Source organism: Amblyomma americanum, chromosome 6 (assembly GCF_052857255.1).
Source record: "Amblyomma americanum isolate KBUSLIRL-KWMA chromosome 6, ASM5285725v1, whole genome shotgun sequence".
NCBI classification, from domain to species: Eukaryota; Metazoa; Arthropoda; class Arachnida; order Ixodida; family Ixodidae; genus Amblyomma; species Amblyomma americanum.
Genome location: NC_135502.1, coordinates 180385974 through 180402519, shown reverse-complemented (window position 1 = coordinate 180402519; position 16546 = coordinate 180385974). Strand labels below are relative to the sequence as shown.

At 47.8% G+C, this 16546-nt stretch overlaps 1 protein-coding gene and 1 pseudogene across 6 annotated transcripts in view; both read right to left on the bottom strand.

Moving 5' to 3' along the window:
• The window catches only part of LOC144094203 (uncharacterized), a 158611-nt gene that overhangs the window by 114656 nt on the left and 27409 nt on the right, over positions 1-16546 (bottom strand). For all 6 annotated transcript variants that reach the window (XR_013306478.1, XM_077628129.1, XM_077628128.1 and 3 more), the window contains exon 4: positions 5314-5492. Coding sequence is in view for 5 of the 6 variants with exons in the window: in XM_077628129.1 (XP_077484255.1) it covers positions 5314-5492 (179 nt within the window). In the remaining variant the exon portion in view is untranslated. The remainder of the gene's footprint in view (positions 1-5313; positions 5493-16546) is intronic.
• On the bottom strand, positions 6967-8969 carry LOC144095064 (uncharacterized; annotated as a pseudogene).

Here is a 16546-nt window from a genome sequence, read left to right as displayed (position 1 = left end):
TCAGCTAATAAAACATTAGGTTTCTTAAAACGTCACCTAAGGGAAGCCCCTCAACACGTCAGACTACAAGCATACATCTCACTTATCAGAACTAAACTGGAATACGGATCGCCCATCTGGAACCCTCATCAAACATATTTAACAAATGCCATCGAAGCTGTACAAAACCGAGCTACCAGATTTATTCACTCTTCATACTCATACGACGTTAGCATATCATCTCTAAAATTACAATCAGGTTTGTGTGATCTTTCTGCTCGCCGTCGCATTGCCAGTCTTGTTTTGTATCACAAGTTTTTTTATTCGCCCCTAAGAGAAGAACCATACATCTGCGCACCCCCAACACGCAGATCCCATCGCATCGGTCGCCCTCTTCAAGTTTTGCGTTCACGAGCCCGTTCTACTACCTTCATGAACTCATTTTTTTCACGAACAGCAACTGGCTGGAACGGCCTTCCCCACCATGTCGCTGCCATAACCTGTCCATCCACATTTTCAACTTCTGTGATCGCCTGCATCTTGTAAACACCACCCCTTATGTAACACCCCGAAGGGGGTCTTTAAGGAAAATAAAGTGATGTGAAGTTATTGTAAGGCTCGTTTATGCTGCCTGTTGCAGGAAGCCTTTGTTTTTCAGTCGTGTTTTTGTATTTTAAGAATGACTCTGTGTAGTGTGAGGAACTAGAGACTGTAAAAAATGCTGACCCAAAATGTCTGCTTGTTCTTTAATATTTGTCTGTATCCTCCTGAGACCCGAGACATAACGTAGTAAAGCCCAATTAATTTTTTTTAATAATTGAGTTTATCAGAGTACACAGATAATTGTGATGTTATTCTTTATTTTCTATGACGCATCGTTAAAAATTTATCAGATGTGCAATATATTGCACACTGGGACTAAGTTGTCAAAAAAACCATGGAACATGATGTCATAGATGATGTCATGGAACATGATGTCATGAAGTGGGGACACAATGCAAAAGACTGCAATTTTGGGCCAAAAAGTGCATTTTTGAATTATCCCCGTTTTCGATTCCCGGACAAATAAAGAAGCTCTCGGCAAAATTTTATTCACGGGCGTGCTCTAGAAACGCAGAAATTCTCGTTTATTGAAAGGTCGGCGGCACCCGCGCGTCGTTCCGTGTCGAGGAAAATGGCCCGCAATCGCCATTTTCAAAGTGCGTGCGCGGAGCGTCTATTAGGCCTAGCGAGCAACGAGTACCCTTGAGAGAAGCGTCGTTTCTTCCTCTTTCCAGCGAGCATGCACGCTTCCGTCGAGAGTAGAGCAAAACGTCAGCAAAGTTAAAGAAAGCAAACGCAAAAATCTGAAAACGGCAAGCCCTGATTGCCTAGCAAACCAAAACTTGAGCTGTGATTGGCGCAAACGCAGCACGTGACGCTTTAAATGTCGTTTCACGCTATGCGAGGCCTCTCTTTGCCAGACCACGCTTGATCGCATCCCGCGCTGAATCTAGACTCTCTGCTCCTCTGGTTCCTTCAAACATATATTTTTGTTGGAAGAATGCCAGCTACGAAGTTCGCGTCGCGGGATAGCTTCGGTAAACGAAGCCGCTTCATGAAAGCGAGAGGCCGAGCCAGCAAAGGCCGACCGAGAGCGCTGGAACGACCGATATCGCCTATCTCCATTCCATCGCCTATCTCCGTTCCATCGCCGGGGACCGAAGCATCTTACTCAAGCCTTGATGACGAGGATGTGCTGACTGCATTTGAAAGGAAGGCCGCACTCCTTCAAGAATGCGACGGCCGCGACGGCTCAACTGAATGTGCAATGCCCTACATCAGCGGTGGGCCCCAAGTGCCGACTGGCTACCGTTTTGTCGATGTAGCAGCGGTAAGAACAATGATCGGCGCGCTGCAGTGTGCAGCGAGCAGTCGCTTGATTTAACAGAAAGTGGTGCAGGCGCGAACCTTCAGTTTGTTGTTTTGTGCAGTGGGTGCGGAAAACATCGTCCGAGTCCCGCATTCTCCCGTCGTGGGATCGAGCCGTCAGCCGGAGCTGCCCATGCGTCTCACACTGGCTGCCCGGAACTGCAGAATTAACTTCATGAAGTTAAAGAATTTGTTCACGAGCATGAATAGTCCGCCACCAATGCATCTGAAGACCTACCAGCTGCTAGGAGAAAAGATACATGGCGCCGCAATGGACGCTGCGCGCGACGCCAAGCACGATGCCGCGCAGGCCGTTAGGAAAAAAAAGGCAGCCCAAGACGATGAGTTGCTCGATGTTTGTGTCAGCTACGACGGAACCTGGCACAAACGAGGCCACACTTCTCACTTTGGGCTTGGTGCTGCGATTGAAGAGGACTCTGGCCTCGTGCTCGACTTTTCTGTACACAGTAACTACTGCCATGCATGCAGCTTGGGACCCAAGCCTGGTGATGAGAGTCATGAAGGATGGGCCGAGGCACACAAGGAACTCTGTCAGAAAAACTTTTCTGGCTCTTCAAATGCCATGGAGGTGGAGGCTGCTGGCATTGTATTCAGCAGGTTCAAAGTGCTGCAGAACATGCAATATACAACAGTGCTAAGTGATGGAGACAGTAAGGCTTTTTTGCATGTGTCCAAGCTTGGTCTCTATGATAGCCAAACGTGTGTGTGCTGGAATTGAAAAGCTCAAGAAGGAGAAGAAGGGCCCGAGAGGCAAAGGAAAACTCACAAAGGTCATCTCCAAGAAACTGACGGCATACTATGCATCTGCATTGAAAGAAAATGCTCCCGACGTGAAGAAGATGCAGAAAGGGGTTATGGCCAACCTTTTTTCATTTTTACTCTACTGATGATAAGCCACTGCATTTTGCCTACCCACATGGCGAGGACTCCTGGTGCCATTACAACACCCAGGCATTGCTTGCCACGGGCAAGCCGTCAGTGACGCACGCGCACCACCCAGCATTCAGCAGGGACATCGCTAAGGAGCTCGTGCCCAATATAACAGGCTGGCCAAAGCAGACCTACTTGCGCGCTGCTCGCGCATGCAGACTCAGAATGCCAACAAGTCGTTCAACTCGTTGGTGTGGAAGAGGTGTCCACAGACAGAGTTTGCATATCTCAGAACTATCGAGACAGCTGCAGCACTAGCTGTTCTAAACTTCAATGAAGGACCGATGGGACTGAAAAGAGTCTTAGACAAGTTGGACATTACCTGTGGCACACACACTACCAAGGACATCGAGGAGGACACCAAATTGTGCGTGGTGCGGGTACGAGCAAGAGCACTTCAGAGCTCTAAGGTGGCCAGAAAAAAGCGCAAACTTGAAGCCACTGCTGCTGAGCAGCATAGAGTTAAAGAAGAGGGGCCTACATATGCTGCTGGAGGGTTTTCCTGAACATTAGAGGTTTGGAAATACAGTGGGGTGATTTTCAATCTTTGAATCCATTTTTCTCATTTCCTGTTTTTTCAGTAAACTGCCAGCTTAGGAAAACTATCGTTCCAGTATTACTTGATAATATTAATATTTTAGCAGACTTTCTGCAGCGAAATTTTGTGAGGAACACTACTGTGTGCTCAATTTGCCTATTTTTTTCCCTTTTTTATGCCAAAAAACCTAGTTTGAAAGAAGTGACGGAGATGAAAAAGGAATGCCATTTTTTATAAGGCAGATTCTTTTGAAATATAGCAAAATTAAGCAAAATAATTCCACAGTTATATGCTCTGGTCATTCCTAAAGCCACATAACGGAAAAAATTTGAAAGATTACACTTATTTTCCAAACGATAATTTTCCTAAGCAAGCATAGTCATCCTTGTCATAGAGGTTGCATAACTTGCTTCATACTTATTCCAGAGTAATGAAATTTGGCACGATGGTCCCAGCAGTAATATAAACCAGCCTTGCAAGTTTCAGTTAAATCGAGAGAGCGGTTCAAAATTTCACTCATTAGGGTGGTGTCCCCCCTTAAACGTAGAATGCGAATGCGTTATCGAGCCACCGCCGCTTATCAGCAGACACAGCCTGCGGCCACGTGTGGGGAGTGGGCTGGTGCCAGTTTACTGTTTATCAAGAGCCACCATTGGCCGCCTCACGCAGGGTGCGGATGCTGGTTCTGCGCGTTGATATAGCAGATGCTCAAGGCCAGCACCAAGAGCGATGAGACGGAGCCGCGCAGCAAAAATGCAACCACGTTGAAGCATGTCTGATATCTCGTTTGTCTTGCCTTTATTTATGGTGCGATGCTTTGGTTTCAATTTTAAGTCGACCTCCACACTTTGGATAACCTCCACACCCACACCGCACTTCGAATAAGGTAACTTCAAATTTCGGCCACCGCGCCTTTCTTTCCACGGTCAGCCTTTTCCCCACTGTTCACTGCTAGTAGTTTGCTGGAGGACTGCCGCCACACTCGAAACATTTTCTCGGTTACGTCGAAACGGCGTCCTGCAGCCCAGTTCCCTTGTTCGATAGCGTACTCAAAAGCAGATAACTTAAACTTCCCGGCATAGCTCTTGCGCGACTTCGGTGGCATACTGTAGCTTGACACACGCAGCCCATGCACGAATTGGAAAACACGCACGCCAAAACCACCATACACGGAGCAAACAAAGTCGCAAATAGCAACCAGAAAAATGAGCCAGCTTGTCCTGGCTTGTCTTGGCAGTGTGGGCAAGCGAGAAGCACGATGTCCCTATCTTTTCGTACTTCATATTACTTATCCTTAAGCTTCTTATGCGACAGTACCTTCTTCAATTTTTAAAAGTGCACTTTGAGTTAGAAGAGCAACTGAATCAGCATGGCATTGTCAGTAACGTAGCACATCAGAATACAGATAAGACATGCTTACTAGTGGGCAGGTTAACTAATATTGAATCGTTAATTTTTTTAACCATTACCATTAGTCCCCTTTTTTTATTCAGACGCGTGTAGCCCATCATAAGTAATACCCATATCAGTTCTTAGAATTTCCAAAACTTAGTTATCCTTGGCACTGTAATCCAGCAATGAGCTATGTGGACTGCAGGTGTTGCTTTGCCGACAAGCTTTCCAAAAGCGCAGGTATTTTGGTGTGATGTAAACCAAATGTGTTGAGCCAAAGTACCGAGGGTAACTGCTAACAATGCTAAGCTGAAAAAGGCACTCTTCTAACTCAGAAAGCCTATTTGTAAAAATTGCAGGACACCTTAGCTGAGCTACCCATGCTGCAGGCATGGATGCAAACATGACCGCTGTCAGAGCAGGTACACAACCTGGGCTGCCACTAGGCCGTGTATTCCCATGTGGTTTCACAAGCATGCAATGAGCTGTGCACTCAGCCGAACAAGGCATCAAGCCACCATACTTGAGCATGCAGTGCGCACCTGTAGGGTGCGTCCAGCTCCTTGTGTTCCCGCAGATGGAGCTCCATCTTGCGCCGGGTGCCAAACAACCGTGGGCAGCCCGGGGAGAGGCACGCAAAAGTGGGCCGCCCATGCAGCTTTAGGTGCGCGCGCAGGTTGTACACCGTGGTGAAGCTCTGGCCACAGCCCTCGGCATCACACTGCACACACAAATATGGGGTGAGGACCTCCCACCCGCCATCATCATCAGCCAGACTATGCCCACTGTGGGACAAAAGGCCTCTCCCATGTCTCTCCAATTAGCCCTGTCCAGTGCCAGCCGCGGCCACCTCATCCCTGCAAACTTCATCTCAGCCGCAACTTTTGGCTGTCTCCTGCTAGGCTTGCCTTCTATTGCAATGCAGTCCATTACCCTTAACGACCATCAGTTATCTTGGCCTCGCATTACATGCCCTGGCCAGGCCCATTACTTCTTAATTTTGGCGCCAAAGACAACTGGTCCAGTCAGACAGCGGCCACCCCTTTCGTGCAGCAGCCACTGTGAGATGCGCGGGGCTTCACCAGCAAAGTGATTCAGAAATTGTGGGGCCCTTCGATCATCCAGCTCAAGGGGAGAAGCTACCCTTGAACACCAACTTTGTTTCTTGATATATCTGAATGAAATTTTCAGGGTAAGCTCACAGCATAACCATTTGAAGAACTACCAAGTTTCATGGAGCTGTGGGCACCGGTTCTCAAGTTACAGGAGTATATCAATGTGGTTCACATAGGTCGCTTATTCCAAGCCTAGAGAATTTGAAAATAGCGTTGGCACTGTGAAATTCATTTTGGTCATTCCTGGATAGGTGCCCCAGGGCAAGACAGAGCCCTTTGTCTAAATTTTCTTGCTGGAAAACTTTAGCACATAACTGAATTTAGTGTTGCCAATTAGACCTTCATTAGGCAAATTTTAATTGCTTATGACAAATTTCGGAGACAATAACTTGCAAAAGTGGGCTTGTCTTGCCCTCAGAAATTTATTCAGGTACGGAATAAAAAAAACCCCATGGAAATCCGATAAGCAGTTCCCAAGCAGCAGCCAGAATGAGCAGCCACGCCAGGCAAAAAATGCATTCCGAGAAAACAGCCCTCAAAGGTTGCAAGAACACCAGCTTTCTTGTTTCTTGAGATATCTGAATGAAATTTTTAGGGTAGGCTCAGAACACAAACATTTGAAGAAATACGAAGTTTCATGAAGCTGTGCACACTGGTTCTAAAGTTACGGGAGTATATCAAAATGGTTCACATAGGTCCCTTATTCCCGGCCTGGAGAATTTGAAAACAGCATTGTCACTGTGAAATTCATTATGGCTATTGCTAGATAGGTACTGCAGGGCAAGAGAAGGCCCCTTTGCTGAATTTCCTTGCTCAAAAATTTTAGCACACCACTGAATTTAGTGTTACTAATTAGACCTTCATTAGGTAAATTTTAATTGCTTATGACAAATTTCAGATACAATAACTTGAAAAAATGGGCTTGTCTTGCCCTCAGAAATTTATTCAGGTACGAAATAAAAAAAACCCAAGGAAATCCGATAAGTGGTTCCCGAAATGCAGTCAGAATGAGCAGCCACACCAGGAAAAAAGTCATTTCTAAACGTGGCCCTCGAGAAAGTTTCAAACCTATTCCTAGGTCTAAAATGACCCTGCAGAATAGCTGGTGGTGTCCTTGCGCACTTTTTTCCGTCGCCGTCTCTCATACTTCACCCGATTCCTTTTCTCTGCCTTGTCCATGCGCAGGGCACCTTTTTCTGCAGCTCGCTGGATGGCTAGGTGGCCAAGTATGAGCCCCACTGACACAGAGATTTCTTTGGTGGCCCTTTCTTTGACAACGAGCCTTATATCTCAGCACTGCATGAATCAGTGCTGTCTGCACAGCAATCAAGGACGCTTGCTGCTCCTTTGGCATCAGGGACCATAAAACAGAGTGGAAAGACTGGGACGCATTTTGCGTCTTTGCACCCAGGCAGCATTGCAGAAGAGAAGCCTGCGAGAGGCGCTGGTAAACAGGCAGCATAGCCTCAGCGACGTAGCCTGGAAGGCTGTACTTGTGCTTTGGCTGTGGTGAATCGCTTGCCTCGGCAACCTTATGACGGCACCACGAGTTGGCACCCTCTGGGCAGAAGTCATGGCGAGGCTCCTCTTCAGTTGATGTGACATGGTAGTACGATGCCATCACTGCACGCTGCATTGCAGCCACATCGTTGGAGTTGTTTCTCAGGGCCCAGCCATAATAGTCTGTCAGTTTATCAATGAGAGCCTTTGTCAGCCTGCCCTTCCCTCCCAGTGACTTTTCACTTTTATGCACAAGGTTCCGCAGTGCCGTGCCCATCCTCTTTTGGACGTGGTTGAGGCACTCTTCTTTAACAATGGGGACTAGTCCGTAGACGTTCTCTTCCATAAGGGCTGAGAAGGTGGCGCTGTCTCCATCAGAAACAAGCATTGTGTAACGCAGGTTGTGCTTTGAGACTGAACAGTTGAAAAGAATCAAAGCTGCTTCTACTTCCATCCTCCCGGATTTAGCATCAGTGTTTTTCTGGAAAACATGACGCTCATGCCAGCTTGAGTAATCTGCATCTCCAGGTTTTGGTCCTAGTTGACAACCAAGGCACTGGTTAGACAGAACCACAGCATCCATGATGAGGCCTGTATGGTACTCAATCACCGCCCCAACTCCAATGTGGGATGTGTGGCCACGCTTATGCGAAGTTCCATCATATGCTACAGTGATGTCTCTGCAAAAGCTTGGGTCCATCTCCTTGTAGACCTCCTTCACTGCAGCAGCTGATTCGGCGTAGAACTTGTCCATGCACTGGATCTCTCCGTCCCTGAATGTCTCCTTCAGGTGCTTCTGGAATGTGCTATGATGAAGCCCTCTGTGAGATACATTCATCGTTGCCCAGAAGTCGTTGAGAGCTGTCTGGCCCTTGCCAATCTGCTTCATTGCCATAACGGCTCTTATGTTCACTTCAAAGGCCATTGCTTCATTCTGGCGTTGGAAGTTCCACGAGCTTGCAACCATCCCACAATGTGGGCACATCAGTTCAAGCTTTGTTGCTAGTCCAAGCTGGGTGCCCTCTTGAACGGTCAACCCGGGTGCAAGGCAATGCTTGTACTAGGTGCTAGAGAGTAGGCCACTTAGGGTATCCATTTGCACAAGGCAAAATTTCGCACCTTCACTTGTAGCGGTGGCAGATCTGGGATCAGGCGTCATCGCTTCAAACTTCCGTTGTGTCGCTGGCATGGCGCCAAGTCTCAATTGAACAACAGCACGTTGTGCATCCGCCGCCTCGATCTCCTCGTGCGTCAGGAAATGCGTTTCCAAGTGAATGGCGCGCGACGCGTTGTCACGCTTCGGGGTAGATTCCAGACCGGAGCTGGAGGCCACAATCGCCGAGGTTGAAGAGTTCGGTACACAAGGCGTGCCCGAAGCAACGCTTTCTTGCACCGAAGAAGCTGCTGGTACGTCGCTGAAAGCGGCGACGCAATCACTGTCTGGTAGCGATGTAGCAGAAGCTACGCGGCTGGAAGCATCGACACAGTGGCTGTTGGTGGCACGCTTCGCCGCACGAACCAACTTCATTAGCACGCTTCCGCGCACCGAACGCGTGTAGCGTCTTTCGCTTTGTTGGACGCATCGTGACTGACCGCAAAACAGTCTGCAGGAAACTGTTCGGCCGGCACGGCGAGATATCGTAAAGACGGTGACAACAGCGAACACAAAACTGGCGAAACGTGAAGAGAGCGCACAAACCACAAAGACCGCCAACAACGAGAAAAGGAAAGAGCCATGGCGGCCAGTGCAGACGATGCGCCGGCCGCCGCCGAAAGGGGACCGCCTCGTCAGCGTGTGCAGCAGCCAATAGCGGCCGCGCGATCCCCCACGTTCTCGAGGAGCGCGCCCTTCGCCCAATTGCAGTCTCGCATTTCAAACGCGGGAAGCTCGAAAGGCGCTTTGAGGGCCCCAATCACAAGCGAGCCACGCTTCCGCCATGCTGCCGCCGCGGTCGTCGGAAGAGGCAAAAAAAAAAAAAAGCAAGAATTCACAAACAAAACAAGACCAAGATGGCGGCGCTCGGTTCGCTGGCTGAGAAACGGCATGCGCTCGAAGTTGGGGTATTTTTGGCGCTTTCTCGCAGCTCAGCGGCTGCCGCGGCTTGTTCGATATTTAATTTGAAGTACTTTCACGACGAATTAGGCGTTGATATTTGCAGAACAGGTAGTTTATGAAACAAACTGTCAGAATATTCACTTTTCCAAAAATCGACTGTTTCACGATTTTTCGGTTTTCAAGGGCCGCGTCCCCCCTTAAGCTGCCTGCCTCCCATTACACAAACCCAAAGCCAGACATTTTCCTCAGGTTGTTCCCACTCCTGAACCATGCACTTCTAGGCAACTGCCAAAGACATTTATTGGATGCTACTCGTGTACCTGTCAGAGGAAACGACTAGAAGCAGCTTCCCAATCCCTAAGAGCAGCAAACATTCTGTTCCCGTCATGTTGGCAGCAAGTAGCACGGGAGCTCTTTCCTTGCTGCATTTTCCTGCTGTGCAAGGGTCACTTCTGAATGTGATTGTTTTGGCCGGGAGTGCATACTCCTAGTGTCATATGCAGCCAGGTGTTCACGAAGCCCGATGGTCCACCACTCCTCAATCAGTTCTTCGTTCACAGAGGCTCTTTCACCACACACATTCTGACTAAGCTGACTTCTGGAACGAGTCAGTCAACCGTTGGAAGCTTTAAATCTTCAATGTTCACTGTCAAACACCTCCAAGGTACTTTTTTCATTTTTGATGTACGAGGTGAAGATTGTTCTTTTCACTTTTCTTATTTGTCCATCATGTCGTGGCATAGAATGTCGTTCTTGAGCACATTCAATATTTCCACTTTCGTGTTTAGGTCCTTCGCCTAGTACCTCGGCTGCTCTGCCGGTGTCGCCATCGCAGCAGCATGCGACGCGGTGGCAAGACCTGCAGGCACAGCACACTACACACTCAAAGCAGCACAGCATAGCAAACACACTGGCGAAGGGCACGATAACCATGAAGGGTGACTTAGGGTTACGTAACCGCAACTGTAGCAGCAAATAAGCATGTGGCGACGACACATGCCAAAGCAAGATAGGATTACTACGACACAACTATACAAAGGCAGGGCTAGCAAACAATAACAGAGCATTCAGCTGCAGCCAACCCCGCTTCCCTCGCCATCGCCTCCTCTACTCTCACCACGGTGTAAGAATCACATACTGAGGTGTTGACACTCTCCCCCCGCCGCACGCGAGAGCGCCGCCCGCTCACAGCCACAATATCCTCGAGGGGAGGGGGAAGGGTTGCCAATGGAAACCGGTTGCTAACTTAGAGGGCGCTGCAAAAGGCGGGCCCACGCTGGGCGGCTCGGTCTGGCGTGGCACGGCACTGCGCACGTGTTTTTGGCACATTTCGGAGTGTGCGGCTGCCTGCTGTGCTGTTTTTAACAAAATATTTTAATTTGCACCAAAACCTTGTGTTTGGCTATCGTCGGCAGAGCAGCCCACAGCAAGTGAGTACTGCGCTGAGTGCTGCGCAATGGGAAGACGGCACTTCATGCCGAACTGCAATTTGGGCTACCGGACATATGCACAGCGTGTGCCATTAATCAAAGCTCCGTCCGACAATGTTCGTTTGGACAAGTGGCGCCGTGCGATTACTAGGGCAGACCGGACGTTAATGCCCACTGACCATGTCTGCGCCAAGCATTTTGCAGAGGACGCGATATCCCGGGCATATTACGCGGAGCTCGATGGAAGAGTACGCGGAAAAGAGGCCCGTGCTTTCCAAAGATGCAGTTCCTACATTATTTTCGAACTGTCCCAAGTATCTCACACGGCCAGAGCGACTTAGAAAGCCACCCCGGTAGAGGAAACCTCCTGCGCAAGCATTCAAGCTACGTCGGCCGAAAGTCGCCTACAACGGTGCGATGCAGCCTCTCCGAACTTCCTTGCCTGCTGTGATGCCTGCAGATCCAGAAACAGCCTTGAAGCCAGCGGTTAAGCGACAGCATCTTGACTCTGACTCTGCCACTCTGATGAAATGTCTGGCACTAGATGGTGCTTCAACAAATACACGGCATCGCCATTTAGCCTCCAGTGGAAAGGAGCTTATTGAAAAATATGCACGTTCTATGATAATTTGCATCGGAATTGTTCGAACGGTCTTCATACAGAGTGAAGAAGCAACGATAAGCGTGAAGCAACAATAAGCGTGAAGCAAAAACTTTCCGCTGCAGTAATTCTCTTCCCTTGCAAGCGGAAAGGGCACGAGTATCCCCACCTATGTTTATTATGCTTAGATCTATGATTAGATCGAATGAAACACGAATTGAGCGAGGAAGCGAAACGTGAATGAGCTTCGAGTGTTGCTCGACCGAGTCCACATCATTAACTGCTTTACACAAGATAATTTCATGCAAACAAAATTTCGAGACTGCCACACTATAGATTTTAATTTCAAGCAACGAATTTCCTTTGCGTTTTGAATTCAGTTCACACCACCAAAGCGAAAATCGAGCTTGGGCAGCGTAATCTCAAGGAGCCAGAACAGCTCAACTGGGCCCGCTGAGATCGGCGCCATCTGTCGGCTTGCAGCCGAACTGCAAGGCGCACTCCACTGCGGCCGAACATAATCGGGACACTCCAGCGGGCGCAGTGCCGACACCTTAGTATTCTTGCACCGTGACCCTCACCCTCATTCACACTGCTGATGATGATGACCAAAGGGTGTCCTAAGCTACATTTTTTTTTTTTACGGAACTATGTGGAATGAACCAATGCATGCTGAAATTTGTCCGAATTAACAAGAACTTCGCCCCATGGATTGCTGTATATTTGTGTAGAGACCAGGCTTGCAGGTCGAATTATCCAACTTTCCAAATTAACGAGCTTTCCCTGCAATGTGGGTGCGTTCTAAAGCTGTGTGCTGTTATCAAGGTACCCTGGCATGCATTTTGTTCAATTTTCATGCTGATAGTTCTGCCAGAACAGTAGTAAAACTTTTGTAACCTTCAAACATGTTTGGGAGACCCTGGTCTTTAGACAAACTTTTCAGAACTTTAGACAAACAGAGATTAACTTGTCTCGTGCATTTTGGCACCCTAAAAACAAAAATGCAAAGAATTGTTTCTCTAATGAATTTCAAGATATTAATTTTTGTATGAATGAACACTCTGCTCAAACTTTATATAATTTGGGCAACAAAGAATGACAAATTTTATGTCTATTTGCTCTGTAGTAACCCTGGACCGCAACCATACCATCACTTTAATTTTAGCAGCAGCAATGTAAAAGTTATAGACCTTAATAAGATGCTTGTGAATTGACCGAAATTTTTCTTCAATTAAAGTGCTAAAATAATTACACTCTGTTAAGAAAACTAGTGTTTTTTTATTTTGTTGCACAGAAGGATGTATAAGCTTTCATATGCATAAAAAACTATTAAGATCCGATCACCATGTCAAAAACATACCTTGGGCAACAGCACATGCCATGGTAAAAAAAAAAGTGTTAAGGAAACGAGGAAAGAAGTTTCAAAAGCACAGGCTCAATCAACAAATTAAGGCATGAAATCAGGTTGATTTTGCACTAGAACCCTCCAGGCACATAATCACACTTGTTTTCTTTCATATGCTTCTTTGTCATGGTCTGGCGGAAATTCTCAGTTTTTGCGTGCTTCTTGTCGGCTGCCTTGAGCTGGCACTGGTATTTCTCAGCACATCTTTGAAGCAGCACTCAGCTTCTTCAGAATTGCCCCAGTGGCATATTCTTTGCCAAAATTATATCTTCAGCAACAGTGGCCTCCACTGTGAATAGTGACGCATGCCTTACCAAATGACAGAGTGCGCACTTTCATTTGTATTTTGTGTCTTCTCCTGCAGTTTCCTGTCAGAGAGGCATGTGTAGACTGGCAGCAAGGTTCGTGCAACATACGCAGGCAGGTTGTACCTGTGTTTTGGTGGAGTTTCTTGCCTTGCCACAACCTTGTCGAAGCTGCACCAAGACTGTTCGCCTTTTGGATACCTTGAGTGGTCTGGGTTGCATCTCTTGAGGTAACGTGGCAGTATGTAGCAAGAGCAGCATTTTGCACCTCATCAAGCTGCCTCGATGCACCTTGAGTGTTGTGCCATTGTAGATGGAGAGTTTTGTTCACTTTGACACCGAGGCTCTGCTTTCCTTCTCCCTTGTTTTCGAGCAGAAGGCTTTGAAGGTCATCTGTACCCATCCATTAGTAAACGTGGTACAGTCTTCTTTAAGTAGCCGCACACTTTTTTTTCTTCTTGGAGGCTATTAAAAGCCCGGTTGACTCCATCACACAACACTGTGGTGTATCTCAGTCCACACTATTCAAGAGACCGGCCAAAAAGAACATTCACAGCCTGCACCTCCATTTGGCCAGGCTTGCTTGAAGTGTTTTTTTGGCACTTGTGGCTGGCTTTCCATTCTTGGCAACAGGGTCCTCATCTTTGGGGCTGAGCTGGCATGCTTCGATAATAGTTCGATAATACCACAAAGTCAAGCACTTATCCCGTAAATAGTTTTATAACAGTTCTCAGGCAGATGTGCGACGAATGACCGCCAGTCAACCAAGTTCCCTGAAATGATACAGCTATATTCCCCAGATTTTAAAAGTTCAGGTCTGAGTAGAGGAATGACATTGCTGCCGCACGCTTCCCCATCACAAGCACACATGCGTTCCGAGCTGCAGGATTTTTTTTTTTTACATAATCATGGCAAATATAGACCGCTTATGATGCATACCACGGGAGTCAGGAAAATCTGCATTAAAGCGTACTGCACTGTAACCAAAACGTAGCTTTTCAGGCGTCCATGTGCTGTGCAATGTCAGTGCAGGTTGAAGATCCCCAGGTGGCCGAAATTATTCTAAAGTCTTCCAGTACGGCCCCTCTTTCTTCCTTTCTTCTCTCAGTCCCTCCTTTACCCCTTCCCTTATGGCATGGTTCAGGTGTCCGCTGAGACGTCATTTCCTTTCCCCAAAAAACCAACAAACTATGCATTCCGTTTTCAGAATGGCCAGCCCACCTTTCAAAGTGCACCTGACAACGCATCAGATGTACAACACTGCAATCACTGGCAACAAAGAAGTTTATGTCATCTCTTTATCGAAGCACCGTAGTGAAAGAAAAAACGATGTTATTTTAGTCTGGCACTGAGATTGAACTGCGTTGCTAATGACATGATCTTCAAGACCAGTGAGCGCTTATTCGCTGAGGTTTCTCTGAGCGCAGTAGAGGCGCACTTTGTTGCAACAGTTCAGCGCGTCCTTGCACGAAACTTCTGATGCACTTTCACTCACTTCGTCGGGCTCATTCTCGGATAGAGGCTCATCGCGACTGCGCACCACTGCCAAGATGCCTTCATCTGTGGCGGCTACTTCACACACAATGCCGTTGGGGTTGGCGACGATGGTTGGCGACAATGGTTGGCGACGAGCTTATCTCGTGTCGGTCCTTGAAATGCTGAATCCAACTGTTCAATGAGTTGAAACCACCATGCCCCGAAATGTTTGCAAGGCACCTGGCCTTGGCTTGCAATATCGAGCCACTCACGGGAACGCTCTGGACCCGGACCTCGCAAAACCGTTCACACAAAGCGGCAACATCTTCATACTTTGACGCACAAATCCGCTTCATTGCAAGCGACGCGGAGTCTTCCTGCAGCTGTTGTCGCAACTTGTCACTGTTCTTCTGAATGGCGAGCACAGTAGCATCGGTGAAACTGTACTCTTTTGCCACCGTAGCCTTTTCAAATCGCGCTTCACGCCTCTCCCAATGCTTCGCTTGGCTTCGAGAGCTTGCCTTTTCCTGGCTTTCGGAGGAGCAGACACCACTGGAACTGAAGACCGCCGATGCTGGTAGACTTGCTCAGATTGTCAGCTGACTTGCCTACGTTATCAACTTTTTGCCACATGTGACAACACATATCTCGCTCATGGGCTCACGCGTGACAAGATGCTGCGGCACGCGCGCATAGTGCGAGCAGCACTTGCAGTGTGATGCCATGCGCTCGCCGCCGCCGCCGCTCCAGCATGCTTCCAGTCTGGACATGCCATCATGTGCATTCAAGTTTTGTCCAATCAGTGTGCCCACCGGAGGCACATCGGAGAGTGAGAGTAAGAACGACTGTTTTGCGACTTCTACTTTTTTTTCTATCCTGTCCTGCTTTCTGCCTTGCCTCGAACCACGCTGACAACGCCCCTCGCTCTGCCTATTGCACCCTTCTTGCGCAATCTCGGAAGCACACTCGTCGCGCCTGCCGGCACATATGGGAAAGTACCAATGCAGTGCGCGTATTTAGTTTTTTTTTAGCCGCATAGCTGTATGGTTGTAGGCCTGAGAAAAGTTTCCCGCTATAAACATATAGTAGAAGGATGTAGCTTTCAAATGAGACTTAATGGTCGCACACCGTGAAGCCATTTTCACTATGGGTGATGTTGAACTTCACGATTCTGGGAGCCTTTTTACGAGTCAGCACTGTCCTTGTCCTCACTTCAATTGCTGATATCTGAATAAATACTCATCAGAAGACATTATTTTTCAGGAACAGGTACTTTAAAGGTTCTAGACTGTGATAAAAATATTTGAACTCCTCAAAAACCCCGGTCTCACCCTCGATTCAAACTTCTTGGCTTGTTCGAATGACCCCACCACGTGAAAGAGCGGCGGCTGAGACAATTAAGACCCTTAATTGTCGATGTCCCATGCTTTAGGTCTGCAGATTTGCGTAAACTCAATACAATGAAAGGACGAAGTACTATCGATTTCAGATGCAGTGGCAGCGGCGCACATTTTAGGAGGCGCTTGTGCGTACTATCGGTGCACATATTTCGCACCGTACCTGCATTTTTTTATGCTCAGCTATGATGCGGCGCTTACGATACGAATTCGCACAGCGCTTAGTGCCGTCTCTAACTTCTGTTTGCGTGCTGATCAGCTTCTGTGGCATCACTTATCCTGGCCTATCGCAGTTATCACAGAAAAATCACCGCTGTGAAAAATAACATACTAAAGAACGACAGCTGCCAAGTACTGTAGTGCATAACACAGTTGGCATCTGCGTCGTATGTCTAGATCGCCCGTGAAAAAAAAAATTAATTCAAATACTGTTGGTGTTCTGCTCATAGCAAACCGATCAGCTTAATTCTGGTCTTTTTCTGTGTACTCG